Genomic DNA, 14,750 nt, shown 5'->3' with positions numbered 1-14,750 from the left:
GTTGCACATGCTGTGGGTGATCAGGGGAGACATGCTCTGCACAACAGATATGCTTATCCCCATGTCACTGTTATGCATTTGTGAAGTGGAAGTGCAGAGATTAATATTCCTAAATGGAGGAAGTAGGTGCCAGGAACTTATTATCTGGACCAGTGCTTGTTGTCAGTTTATGACAGTGAGTGTGTCTTTTCTCATGGAAATTATATAATACATTCCTACAATATAGTCTTGCTAGTCTAATTTAATGAGTTAAAAGTCTCGCTTCTTTAGCTGATTATATTATAATTACATACACACATTTAGTATTTCAGTGGTTTTGAACTAAAGTTAAATATTGGGTTGTTGTTACATATTGCTGCAGATTTATTTAACAGTATTTCACTCTTCTTTTTCCAGACGTCAGAGGGCTAGAGAGAGACAGCAGAAGCTGCTTGCTGAGTTTGCCTCCAGGCAGAAGAGTTTCATGGAAACAGCCATGGATGTTGGTAAGGAAAGGCTAGCTTGCCAACTTGTTGCCTCATTTTTAGGGTCTTAAAGCTTTAACTTACTAACACATTAGTCGTAGAAGCCACTGTCTAAATTCTGTTTGCAAAGAATATCATGGCAGATTGCAGGTGCAGCAGTGTGGCACATCTGCTAACTCAATCTTTACTTGGCATACTTGCTGTAACATAGTTGTAAATCAAAGTGCAGTATTACAACTTTAATGCTGCACAGTCGAGCAGGCGAGCCTTGAATGGTGAATATATTTTACTGACACCCAATCGTTAATACATGCATAATGTGAGGTGTTTGGTGGAGGTGCATCGAAACTTCTCATTTGTTTCTAATCCAGTGAGTTTGAAAACATCATGCATTTTTTTAGGAAGATCATCACAAATTGTGAGGTAGAGTGCTAATTTTCAAGTCTGAATTTGAAATAAAAAATAACTTTTTTTGTTATCAGTTTAATTCTAGTAAAATAACCAAATCTGTCCAGGCAGTTTATCCTATAATTAAGAAAAACTGATTAAAATGTAGAATGAAACTCTACAATTTGCACACTGCATTGCACTGCTCTGTGCATTTATGCCTTCAGCAAGGACTGTGTCAGCTGCAACAACCTCTGTACCAAAATCTGCTTATCAAATCTGGGTTTGTTCTAACATAGGCGTACAAGACCCTATAAAAGCACACAACACACATTAACACGTTTTGTTTGAAGGACATCTTGCTACTATAGCCCTTGACGAAAAGCGCTGCTGGCTGAAATAAACCTATCATTGCTATACCTTTTCCATCGGGGCAAGGTGACAGTAGGCCGAGTCCATGCTTGTGGTCTCCGCAGGCCTGTTAGGAGAAATTGAGAGGAGAGCGTTCCTGTGGGAGTGTGGGTGGCTGCTGGCTGAGGGCACATAGGATCAAAGCACTAATAGTGGGCTGGACTCCCAGGGCCCACCTTGACACAGCATGGTTAGTGAATGAATAATGGCTGCTGTGATCAGACGGACCGTTCTGCCAGAACTGTATTATGACCTCCTCTGCACGCTTCCTGCTGAGCAGTAACTTTAGTTTAGTCTAGCGTCACTTCAAGCGCATTGATGGCTTTGCATCACTTGTTCCAAAGTAAGACTGAAGTGAGAAGAAGACTATTTAATCTAAGCGAATGCAATGTCGGCCTGCGTTATAGCATGTGGCATTATTCTACTTATTCATTCTTGCTTTAAAATAATGAAATTTGCAGTTATTAAAGGGTCATTTTACTCAAATTTAGGGCTGTCATCGACCAAAGAAAATCTTGGTTGACTGAAATTCTGATTGCTTAGAACAGTTAATTGGTCAACAGACAAAAACATCCGCACGTTATACACTTGATTAACAAAAAAATAAAATCCCCATTAAGTCATCAGTGTCATTCAGTGTCATCATTAACCTGCATTATTTAGGAACAGGCAACAACACAATACTTCAAGGAGCATTCAAAACTGTAAGCTGTAGGAAGCATAACACAGCAGCACACCCACAGTTAGTGCGTCCTTGTTGTCTTACCTTTCCCGTGTGTGTGTGTGTATGTGTGTGTTGGTTGGTTGGTGACTATGTACTGGGATGGCCTGGGGCTAAAGCTGCAGTGTTGACATCTAATGCATCTTTCATTTCCCCAGGAACACCGTGACCTCTGTTGAGAACAGATTTTTCCAAAAAGCAATAAATCAATTTCCAACCCAGCTTGACATTTGTCCACAATATTTACTGCTCAAATTGAACACAGGTCTTAACATTTAAAACTAATTTCACATCCGTAATTAATTTCTAGTGCTAGGTGTGGCAGTAGATGTTATATTCTCCGTTTTTCTTCCCATGACTGACTGCAGCAAGGAAACCACACAGAGAAATGATTGAATTCACCAGAAGATCAGAGTTGATATATGCTGTTGGAGTTGATTCTTTTCAGTGTAAATAGTAATAATAGGAACAATAATAATGAACTTTATTTATATAGCACTTCTCTTAACAAACTTACAAAGTGCTTAACAAAAACAAGTAAAACCAGACATAGCAGATAAAATGAGAATAAAGCCAAGAGGCATGAGTACAGAGGAAATTAAGACATCAAATAAATAAGATCAAATAAGCAGGAATAAATACAGTATAAATTTAAATATGAAGGAGAAATTGAAAGGAGCAGTCACAGTGCTGTGTATTGTACTGACAGGTGAACTCACAAAGAACGTGAGTCCAGCCGCTGATAGCACCATGAGTTTTGCATCACCTGCAACCCCTATTTGCCCTGTCCCAAGGTCAGCTTCACAACAAAATTGCGGTCATGATACTACAGCGCGGACCCACCAAGAACGTTTTTCAGGTGGAAGACAGTAGGCAGAAGAACGGGAGAGGGAAAAAGAAAACAGAAATATTCAGACCACGACCTACAGGTCCTGACCGACAAGGTGTTTCGGCACGCCTGGCATGACGATGCCTTTGCCTGTCTACAACCACTGCTTCCATGATCACTGGGAATTCTGGGCATGACACCTCTAATAAACTCTCTGAAGACACTTTTAATTTCACTGTCACAGCATGTGGCTATTAGTGCTGATTTTTGTGAGTTGGACTGTTTTTTCAGTGAGGTTCATTTGCATAAAAAGGGGCCAGTTGTGCGCCAAATGTATGCATATAACCTAATTTAGCACTGAGACAGTTTTTGCTTCGAAGTGCAGGTAGGAGTGCATTTCACTCTTTGAAAATTACACAGTATCAATTGGTCTTATTTATATATATATAGGTTTAGCAGCAGCAAAAGCCGCCCCTCTGTGTGGTATGTGTCGCCTGAGTTGGAGCAAAGCTTGCAGTGAGTTACCTTTCTTCATCATGGATTATTACCTCAGTTTCTGATCAACCTAAAGGAAAGCCTTTTAGACCACATTACCTCTAAGTGTGTTTGTTTCTCACAGAGTTGGATGATTTTCACCCTGCTTCATCAGTTCTCAGAATTCTCTTTAACATTGCCTTTCCAGGTGTTAGTAATTATTGGCTTCAGCCGTTGCAGTGTGTCCCATGTTTATGGTTTTAGTCTGGAAGCTTTTACAAACTTATATTAAGATTTTTACTTTTTTTGCTAGAATCCCCGGACACTGAGGCAGCCATGGACCTGGGAGCGTCTGAAGTGATGGAGTCTGAGGTTCTTTATGACTGCGTGATCTGTGGCCAGAGCGGACCCTCCACTGAGGACCGACCCACTGGCCTAGTAGTTCTTCTTCAAGCATCCTCAGGTACTGCATCCCCTTTTCAGTCTCATATCCTGACATATATAGTTTACACAGGACACGTTTGTTCACTGTGTTGGTTTTGGCGTACAAAATCACACATATCTGTTCTGTTTCTCTGTTGGCAATTTTGCCTTTCAAACAAAAACAGTTATTCACAGCATCTTTGATCCACCATACTGAAAATCTGATTTTTTTATTGGGGGGTTAACTGTTAATTGTATTTGGCTCATTTATCACTCATGTTGTTCCCTGCTCACTTGTTCATGGAGCCTCACACTGAAAGAGGTCATTTCTTATCCAGAGGAGGATCACTTGCTGTCATCTAAATAAATGGCATGTTTGATTTGTAATTAGTCACTTGTAAAACGGTTCAGAAGACTCTGACCTCAACATAAAAGAACCACCTCGTAAAATCAACCAGCAGTGACCACCAATGGGTCCATAATAGCATACAATTAAATTGCCCTTTTTGGTGACCAGACACCACCATCATCATCATTCTACATTTTTCCATTTTGATTTCATTGTTGTTGAATGCCTGGTCGTGCCTGATTTATCATTATCAAATCATGTCATTACTAAGAGCATAACAATCTGAGTTTGGCGTCTGAAGGGCACCAGTAAAGCCGACTGTATAGGGCAGGATCAATTAGTCCATAGATGGAAAATTCAATACTATCTAATCAATTAATTGCTTTAAGTATTTATCAAGCAGAAAGGACAAACACTCTCTGGTTCCAGCTGCTCAGTTTTCACAGCTGCTGCTTTTTGAAGACTTGTTGTTTTACATCAGTGATTGTGTTTACATGGACATTTATAACCTGTTTATGAGGCTTATCTGGTTATGATCATATTTGGGATAAGGTGTTTACATGAGCACAGAGAAAACAGGTTATTCATATTCCCCATATACATGATAAATACCAGTAACCCAGTTACTGAACAATGCCATCTATCTGTGAAGGCACTAGGGCTGCAACGATTAGTCGACTAATCGATGACTAATCGACTATTAGAATAATCGGTGACTATTTTAGTAGTCGACTAATCGGTTTGAGTCATTTTTCATAGAAAAGTACTATAAAAGTACCCCAAAATACTCTTATTGCAGCTTCTTACATTCAAATATTGGCAGCTTTACACACTCTCCCATGACGGTGAACTAAAACCCTTTGGCGTGAGTACGAAACAAGACATTAGATGACATAATTTTGGTGTTTGGGAGAGACAGACCGACATTTTTCAACATTTTAGCACATTTTTCGATAAAATGATTAGTCAACTAATAATAATGAAGAAATATTCGACAGATTAGTCGACAATGAAAATAATCGTTAGTTGCAGCCCTAGAAGGCACTGATGTTTGCTAAAGCAAAGTGGCAATTGGAGATGAGAGCGATAGGAAATATTTAACACTCACCGTACAGTTACTACCACTTGACAGCTTAACTGCTAATTTCTTCTCTGCTCTGAGTGACGGCCACCATCTCTCTCGCTCTCAACCACACAGACACACACACGCACTTTGTACTGAGTTAATGTTATTCCTGAAAACAGGTCCTCCACACCGATGGCAGCCTGTCACTACCACAGCATAGGATAGGGGAGCAGTGGTTGAAGGTGCACAGCTTTTTTCATTACCGAAATACAAAACTCTGTTTCTTCATCGCTTCAGAAGTGAGACGGTGTCACTGCCACCATTGTATCTATTCCTGTTACGTGACATAGCTGAAGCTGTGCCTGTGCAGGTAGTCTGTGGCTCGCTATAACCTGGGATAAGATGTATATACATGCAGCAGTATCCCGGTTTCATTTGAAGCACTCCAGCAAGCACGTCTGGGTTTCTGAAGACAGGATATTGTCTTCACATGTTCAGACACATAAACTACGTAGATACTCCTAAAACCTGATCCTAATCAGGTTATTCATGTCCATGTAAAGGCACTCATTTGGTGATTTTCTTTGGGTTTTGGTTTGTGAGTGGGACAAAAAATTCAACCTGAAGCAGTCACCTTGGGATGTGGGAAACTGTGATGGCTGTTACTCACTATTTTATGATATTTTGAGATTTAAATGATTAATTAAAAAAATTACCAACAAATAAGTCAGCCATGTAGTCCCAGTCCTTGACTTCTTTATATAAATACTGATTATGTTCAAATCACAATTCATTACTGACATGTGTGATTGGCTTTCAGTGCTCGGACACCGCTGCAAAAGCAAAGAGGCGAAGAATCTACCAACTAGCGATGAAGAACACATCTACGCCGCAGACACATGTGGGGTGGCTCATGATGTCAGGCTCACACTCATGCAGCGGTTCTTCAAAGATGTAGGTGTCTCAGAAAGTAGCACTCAGCACTGGCATTCAGTCAAAACTATGGGAGTCAGCAATGTGAACATCTGCTGAAGTCCCTTTAACAGACTGTAAGATGGTAGATGGTCCTTGTTATTGAGTACAGTTTGTAACTGCTTGTGATAGTTGCATTATAAGTGTAGCATCATTGTGTGACAAACAGTGGATTAAAAAAGCATATACCATCTGCAGCATTTCCAGAAACAATTCAGAGTCATCATTTAAAGGTAAAACTAAAAAGCTTCATTGAAAACTGCTTTGACTAAGCTACTTTAATTTGCTTCTCATACCCACGTTCTGTATTGATTAGCTTGCAACACAACTCCAAACCAAAAATGATTACCCTAGTTAAATTGGACATAATCTAATAAAAAACTGGTGATTCACTCATGCAGTCTAATTGTCCGTTTCAAGATGCTGGCTGTAAAGTGCCTCGTCAATAGAGTGTTTATTGTAGTTTGTTAATTCAAACCTTAAAAAAAATCTATTTATTTATCAGCACCACAGTGTAAACAAAAGGTCCAGGAGGTTGAATGTCTGAAGACGTATTTGCATACTCTAATTGATGTGATTTTTCTCTTGTGAATTCTGCAGAGCTCTTGTCTGCAGTCTGTGTCAATAGGTTGGGATGGGGGCGTCTACGTTCAGACCTGTGGACACACTTTGCATATAGATTGCCACAAGTCATACATGGAGTCTCTGAGGGTAAGAGAAAGCTTGACCTTATGAAATGATTAATCATCTAATTACTAGGGCGGGGTAATGTTTTAAACATTACGGTACCAGTACCAGTACCCTTAAAGTGATACCGATACCAATAGAGTTCTTTGTGTGACACCTTTTTCTACTACTTTGTTTGATAACCATCATGTGAATGGAAGCATTCAGTTGTGTAAAGTGTCTCCTGACACCACTGGCCTGTAGTTTAGCCATACTTTCAAACATTTTGGTGGCATCTCAGCCCAACTCCGAACTGCCAACTCTAGTCTACATACTGTGACACACACAAGCATATCCATATATACATGTTTACACGCCTTTATCTGTACACATACATATATACATCCTTGTGAATTTACACACACATGCATATACAGGTCCTAAGAAACACTCAATTTAAATGTCTGATACCTGTAGACACCCTGAAGAAGTCCAGTGCCAGTTGCCTCTTTGAAGTTTTGGTTTATATTGTAAAGGTCGAATTGAACTTCCATGTCTCTTTCAGAACGACCAGGTCCTCCAGGGTTTCTCTGTTGACAAGGGTGAATTTACGTGCCCACTGTGTCGACAGTTTGCTAATAGTGTCCTTCCCTGTCGCCCCGGGCGGGGCACAGAGGCTGGCGCCTGGCACACACCCACAAACAAGAAGACACTTGTGCTTGTAAAGGAGGTGGAAGATCTTCAGGAGAAACTTGGCCTCTTCCCAGTAAGTTTTATAGTAAGGCCAGGAGTTTACCACTAAAAGCTTCCTGTATTTTAAACACACTGTCAACTCATTACTGGCTGGTGGTAACAATATAATTGCTAAAAGCAATCAGTGTTGACCTTTAATGCAGCTGGAAATGTTTTTTCTGTTTAAGAGAGACTGTCCTTCTATTGTAGACTACAGAGACTAATTCCTGTTTTATCAAGCATCCTGAGCATCCTGAAGTGTCAGTAACTACCAGTGACACAATCTGTCACTGAACCTGTAATCCATATGGATGTCTCCCATATTTTTCCATTTCCAATCTTGTGATTAGCAGAATGCTCTATGCCATTTTGTTTTGCTTTCAAATGAAAGGAAATTTTTTAGACATTTTATGAAAAGGGTTAACAGCTATGACAAATCTATTGGCACCATCCTTTATTTCATGACCCATAACAATACATATTGATTCTAACGTACCCTTTAGGTGTTTGTAAAATCTCTCTTCCACGGTGGAAGTCAGAAGTTTTAATTCAGGTGGCTTTGAGCAGCTTTTTGCTGCATAAGCAGAATGAAGTAGAAAACCTCTCTCATTGTGTAATTGATGTTATTGAATTTGAAGATGTGTCCCTGTGGGGTTTTTTGAAGAATGTGTTTAGAAAACAGTTTTGAGCCAAGCTAATTTAAACTTTCTGTTTGCAGAGTTTAAGGATCAGCTTAAACTGCTTTAATAAAAGTTATAAATGGGCATTTCCTATGATTATATGCTGCAGTATAACACTGTCCGCAGTCTCTTTGGGAGGCAAATAGTTGGAAATTTATGCGACTAGCTCGTTGTATCAACCATCCCAAACTGCAGTCTAAATTGCCTCTGGAGGGGGAAATGAAATTTCAGTATAGTTAAGTTGTGACCCATCCCATTGTCTCACTTTGCAGATAACTAATTACAGAAAGGCAAGTACTGCTACTGGACATGTTTGATAACACACTGTTAGGACAACATTACAAGGAGGTTGTGGATGTAACTCTAATTTAGTCTTGCTTTCCTATGTAATGCATTTCAGTGTGTCACATCTTGTATTTTTTACCTTGGGTTAGCTTCCCAAAATCCATTGAAGATATAATTTTAGACTTAATTGTATTGTTATTTTTTTTTTATTTTAGACGGAATCCAACTTGAGTAAAGAGATGGAGCTGGTTATCAAAGACATCAAGAACACCACGCAGAAGAAATACATGGATTATGGCAAGAACCCTGGCTCCCCTGACAATGACTTCCTCTTCATGTACTCCGTGGCAAGGTGAGTTTAGTTGGTGCTCAGCTAACAGAACCCCTCTGTGAAGGATACTTGGCAGATTTTCAGCCAGCTTTGTATTACAAAAATGTGGGTAGTGTGTGTGTGTGTAAATGAACTGTGGTAAACATCCCATCATCTTACCAACGCCCAGATCTCTCTGCTAATTTGTCAGCGAAAATCTGCCGGATGATAGGTTTTGCTTCACTTGGCAGTTTTTGGCTGGCCTTAGGGCTATTGCTCGAACTACTGATTGTACTTCCTCATCTTTGTACACTTGCTGCCACCGCAGACATTTTTTGAAAAATATCCTTTGAAGAGCAGAAAGCAAAGAGAAAAGATGAATGTATGCATGTACATACAGCATGTGATTTGGTGTCCTTTTAGCCTTTCCCACAAGGAAGTGTAGACGGGTTGAATATTGCCCTTTAAAACAAAAAATGACATTAAAACCTACTTTCATATTCTGATAGACTCTTTGCTTTATCCTGTACCTTTATTGTACTGTACAAAACACTACCTCAACAGTTGCTGTGCATGTGCACGTGTATGCTTCGGTTGTCAGAGTTATGAGCAATGAGTTGGTCATATTAGGTTATCTCTTAGGTAGTCTTTGTGTCCACTGACCTCTGTGTCTGCAGTCCTCCAACTTGGAGGTCCTCTTTCTGCACCACTTAACACATTTTAACTCATGCACACACCACTGACTGTTGAGATCAGCGAGATAAATGGCTGCTTGCTCTTTCACTTGTCTTTTAATGCCAGCTCCTCAGTTTGAATAACAATGATTGTCCATGTGAAAAGACAGTGGTGTCCTCTCCGAGTGTTAGAGTCGGAGTTTGTTAGCCTTTTACTCCAGAAAGGCGCCTTGAAATTGAGCTGAAATTCAATGCTGCAGCTGTTGCATAGCACTTGCACCAAATATATGGATTGCTTTGCATTTTTTTCAGTCTTGTTTAGGGAGCTGTGAAGGTGTAGGTGTTTGCTTCATAATTGTCATTATACTGCTGGAAGTGTTGCAAGAAGAGTGTCCTTCCAAAGTGGCATTAGCACTTTTGTCACTTTAGGCCACAGTGAAATGGTATTGACTCTTGCTCTGTCTCCACTTACGGAGTATGGATTTATTTCACCTCCTGACTGAATTTTAGGATTGCTAGTCTTTTAAGTGGTCCTTCACACAGTTCCTTTGCATTATTGTCGTGGAGCATCGGGGAGTGAGCTAATGGTCTAAGGCTACATCCACACTTGCATGTTTTCATTTTAAAACCCACAACTTTTCTGGCATTTCCAGCCCCCTAAAACAGAGACCTTTGAAGACATTGCTGATTGTGTTTTAGCCTGGACGGGGGTAACAAAGACTTTTGAAATCGATAATGCAGACACTAGGGGTGGAAATCTCCAGGCACCTCAAGATTCGATTACAACAATTTGATGATAAAACAATTATCAATGTATCAGAACTTTGGATTTCTATACATGATGTATTTTTCTTTCTGTGTGACTGCTTGCTACTTTTAAATCATAGCATACTGTATTTATAGTGATCCATAAATAAATTAACAGGCAATTCACTTGCATACCATCTGGCTCTTGCACAGGTCCCTTTTCCCTTAAACTTATAGCCAAAATGCTTCCATACCCTAGCTTTAAAACCAGTAGCATTGTGTCCATCTGCAGTTGCACACACTAATCTTTCGTGGGATCCTATATAGTCTCCAGTGATTGCACACTGTAATATTTAATGGGAAATAGTATGAAATTACTGTGTACTATTTGGTAGTAAATTGTCCACAGCCTTTTTACTTTCAGAAGTTAACTACATTAATTAATTGATTTGAAAGCACCATACAGTCTTCTGCCTCTATGAGAATAAAAAAATTAGGGGGAGGCAGAGTGCACCGCTGTGTTGTTAACGTTATGTCTCCAGCAGTGGAGAGCAGCCTCTCTGCTGCATATTAGCTCAGAGAAAAACCAAGATGCTGACCAGTCTAGGCATAGTCTCGCCACCAGACAATCAGAGATCTCCGCCTTCTGATAGTCTGGGGACACTCCTTTCTAAAGTGTGTTTAACACACCGGCGAAAACAGCCGGCAACAAAGCAACGCCTCTTGCATTTTTGAAAAGGACACGCCCTCCCGGAAATGTGCGCTCCCCCTTTTCTCGTCTGCAAGGACACAAACACACAGAGAGCTTGAAAATGGATGCCGAGAGATTTAACTCCGTTTTATCAGTCCACAAGATTGTGGAAATGAAGGACTTACAGCGACGTGAGCCATTTTGTACCGCTACATGTGTTTCTAGTCGGACTATGTTTACGAGCACAAGAGTTCAGCGAGCCACCGAAGGACCGCCCTGCGGATTTACTATTGGTTCTGCAACGTAGGGAGTTTTTTTAAACTCTGAAATTGTATCCGCCCATCTAAACACAAAATCAGGGAGAAAGACATCAGTCTTTAGTTAAGCAAAGCGTCTAAAGACTGACTTGTGAGTCTAGTCTGGGCACAGGTGACACAGACTGATCATAGTTATCTTCTTCACCACAGAGTTGTTTTAAGTTGTTTAATACTGCGGTGTGTGTTCGATCGCGTGTGATCGCTGCTCTGCTCTGATAACATTAGTCTCTGGGTGATGGTAGTTTGGCAAGTATTCAAAATATGCGTCATGCTCCCCCTTGCAAATGTAATTATTTAGAAATTAAATTTAGAAGAAACTTGTAACCGCTGCCTTTTGTAAAGATGAATTACAAGCTAAATCCAGCGTGTCCGTGCTGTGGACTGTCCATGTGCTGCACTACCCTCGTGGTTGAGTTCTGCCTCTTTTGTTCTGTCAACATCACATTATTAATAGATATATAGATAATCTATCATTGACATTTGAGAATGGATGCTGAATCATCCAGGTCCACATCGCGATGTATTTAAGAATCTATAAATTTTCTCACCCCTAGCAGACACCCATGTTCTTTTCCAAATTACGTCAAGCCTACAGAGCACCGAAAAGTCTTATGTGTACAAGGTTAAAAAATTTCACCTTAGTTATTATCAGTAATTTTCTTGTGGAAACAAGTTAATTATCTTGTGGGAACAGGTTATTTATTAATAACTTAAATATCTTGTGCATACAAGATAAGTTGTTCCTACAAATTAGCTTGCATGCACAAGGTAACAAAAAAAAAAAAAAAAAAATTCACTTAAGTTATTATCAGTTATCTTGTGGGAACAAGTTATTTATTAATAACTTGATTATCTTGTGCATACAAGATAATCAGTTGTTCCCACACAATGGTTAGCTTGTGTGCACAAGGTTAAAAAAAAAATCACCTTTCAGAACCTAAAGGGGTGCCAGGTGATTTCATCCTTCCTGTGTGAGTACTTTGTTCCCATTGCCATGGTGATGGGTAGCGCTCCCACTACTGCTCTAATGGGTTGCTATATTTGCTTTGCAACGACCCCCAGTCTATGTTTTCCACTGCCTTAATCGCTGTTTAGTCATGTTCTACTTATTACAGTAACAGTTCCATCTTATCGTCAGTCCAACCAAAGAAGTCTTTGGTCTTACTTTCTGCCATTGCTGTTTTTCTTCTGTAGTGTACCACAGCCATGGTAACTAAGCAACCAGTTAGTTAGTGCTTCCTGTTAACACCGGCATGTGCATGCCTATTGTACATGAATTGTCGTTGGATATTCAGACTTACTAGTATGGATGGAGATTTTTTCTGAAATGGTGTTAAAATGCCTGTATGTATGGCGATTGTTTTAAAACGAAAACACAGTACGGATGTAGCCCTGCAATGTCACATTTCGATTTAGGCTTGTCACCCTCCCTCCACCCTCAGAACATAATCTTGAAAAAACAATTACAGTCCTCTCTCAGGTATTTGTGTCTTCTCAACAAGCTGGTCCCAGGTCAGAGAAATGACTGGCTTTCAGTTCACCTTGGGGTCCCAACTTCTCACTACTCCCATTCCAAGAGCTCCGTCCTTCCTGGAGTGTAACCATCTAGACCTTTTGCCCACCCAGCGCTGTGTTTCCCTCAGCCCTCTACCCTGAACAGAAAGATCCCCTGAGTGTGTCTGGGTGCCTGTTGGCTCTCTGAAGTTCAATGAACAGCGCAAATTGCCTGAGGAGTGGAAAATTCCTTTGTCACAGGGGCACTCTTATCAGCAAAAGCCAGATGGAGCTTCACCGTGGCTGCATTATCTATGTGAAATTGCTTTTTCTCCCAGGAAACCCAAGGATTTGCCCCCACCTCCCTGGCCCATAGAAAGAAATGGCCAGTGGCGAGATGAAAACAGGCCCACATCAGTCTTATTTTAGTAATACCTATCTGTTTTCACCATCTATATACTTTGTTAGAGCTTTTAGTTTATTTTTTCACTGTTTTGGTATTGGGGAATTAAAATTCAGGAGTGAAATGTGTTTGGATATGCATGGGAAATGCGCATTGGGGATTATGCATGAACTGTGGTTGGAACAGCTTTTATGCTAATGGTCCAGCTTGTGTAAAATCAGTCTTGGAAAGCTGTCATTTACTTGATACGGAATTGCTGCTGCAAAACAGGCGCATTAAATGGCAAATGGCTTGACTAGGCAGCATCTTTCACCTTCTTAATCAAACTGGTAAAAGAGGCAGGCTACGTAACCAGAAGCTGAATATGATGCTACTCAGCCATTTATACCAATACCTCCATCGCCTCTCTCACGCATGCACACACTTGGCTTTAATGGCTGTTTTTAAAGAAACGCTGCACCCAAGATGCATCATTTTTGTGACAGTGACTCAGCCCATGTAACCTGTAATACATGACACTGAACTTTTTACTTGCCTGCTCAATTATGGAGATGTTTTGCAACAACAGTGTAACTTTAGATGAATAAATAAACATGTATTAGAAATAGTTATCAAACTTGTGTGCTCTGTAATGTACGCCTCAGTTATAACTTTCATACATAGACACACATTTTGGCTGATGGTGGCACACTAAACCAATATTGTTCCAAAAAATTCATCTGTGTTTGGTCATCAAACCAGTACTGTGAAAATAGAGTGGAGAACAGCAAATTGAAACTGAAATGATAATGGAATAATTTGATGATCAGTGATGGGACCGACACAAGTGGAGGCTATGATGCTGTCACTAGCGAACTATCTATAGGCTGAGCAGGACATTTAGTATGACTCATGCGTACCATGCACTAAAAGACTTTGACAAGACTTTGAAAAGACAAAGGTTTTAAGTCACACACTAAAAGACTGGAGATCTTGCAGGGTCACTATTTGCAAAACTACTACTAGATTCCTTGAGATTTTTTTCCCTTCTGGCTCCAGGTAGAAAATATTATGGCAAGCTCCCTTAAAGAAATATAAGGTATAAACTTCATTCATTGAATGTTCACAAAAACACCTAACTTTAGAAACACTAGATAAAAGGTGTCATACAGCATTCTTCTAATTCGGCATTAATATAATTTATAAAGATCAACTGTATTTGCGTACAAACTTTATAGTTTGGATTTTGTCACCTCAACCCGCTACTAGCCTCCATTTTTAGTTCTGCTATTGTAGTGGGAGGAGACAGTAGGAATGAGAGGCAAACCATTCAAAGACTTAAGATTACTCACTAAAGTAAGTGCCGTTTGGTGGATCAGATACAGGCTGAATTAAGCACAGACTGTTGTTCACCGCATAGCTCCACAAAGAGAACCAAGACTCATTTACTCAATAACATTGTTGCCAAGCAACATCTGAAGCTGAAAAATGAAGGCAATGTTGAAGTGCCAAAAACTTCCTCGAATGGCCACTTGAGGCTGGCTCCAGAAGCCAGAAGCTTGAATTTAAAGCAGAAATAATCATGTTTATAGCCTGGTACAAAAAACAGGTTTTGGTCTCTGTAGCTAATTTCAACATTTATGACAAATGTACAGGGAGTGAATTTTTATATAACT

The 14,750-nt window shown here is 40.0% G+C and overlaps 1 protein-coding gene across 2 annotated transcripts in view; it reads left to right on the top strand.

Moving 5' to 3' along the window:
- ubr3 (ubiquitin protein ligase E3 component n-recognin 3) overlaps positions 1-14,750 on the top strand; it is a 57,211-nt gene that overhangs the window by 20,906 nt on the left and 21,555 nt on the right. For both annotated transcript variants that reach the window (XM_050048236.1, XM_050048237.1), the window contains 6 exons: positions 397-485; positions 3,600-3,749; positions 5,945-6,078; positions 6,697-6,807; positions 7,328-7,528; positions 8,675-8,811. In XM_050048236.1, the coding sequence (XP_049904193.1) occupies positions 397-485; positions 3,600-3,749; positions 5,945-6,078; positions 6,697-6,807; positions 7,328-7,528; positions 8,675-8,811 (822 nt within the window). The remainder of the gene's footprint in view (positions 1-396; positions 486-3,599; positions 3,750-5,944; positions 6,079-6,696; positions 6,808-7,327; positions 7,529-8,674; positions 8,812-14,750) is intronic.

The sequence above is a fragment of the Epinephelus moara genome, chromosome 7, assembly GCF_006386435.1.
Source record: "Epinephelus moara isolate mb chromosome 7, YSFRI_EMoa_1.0, whole genome shotgun sequence".
NCBI classification, from domain to species: Eukaryota; Metazoa; Chordata; class Actinopteri; order Perciformes; family Serranidae; genus Epinephelus; species Epinephelus moara.
This window is presented reverse-complemented; position numbering and strand designations above follow the sequence as displayed.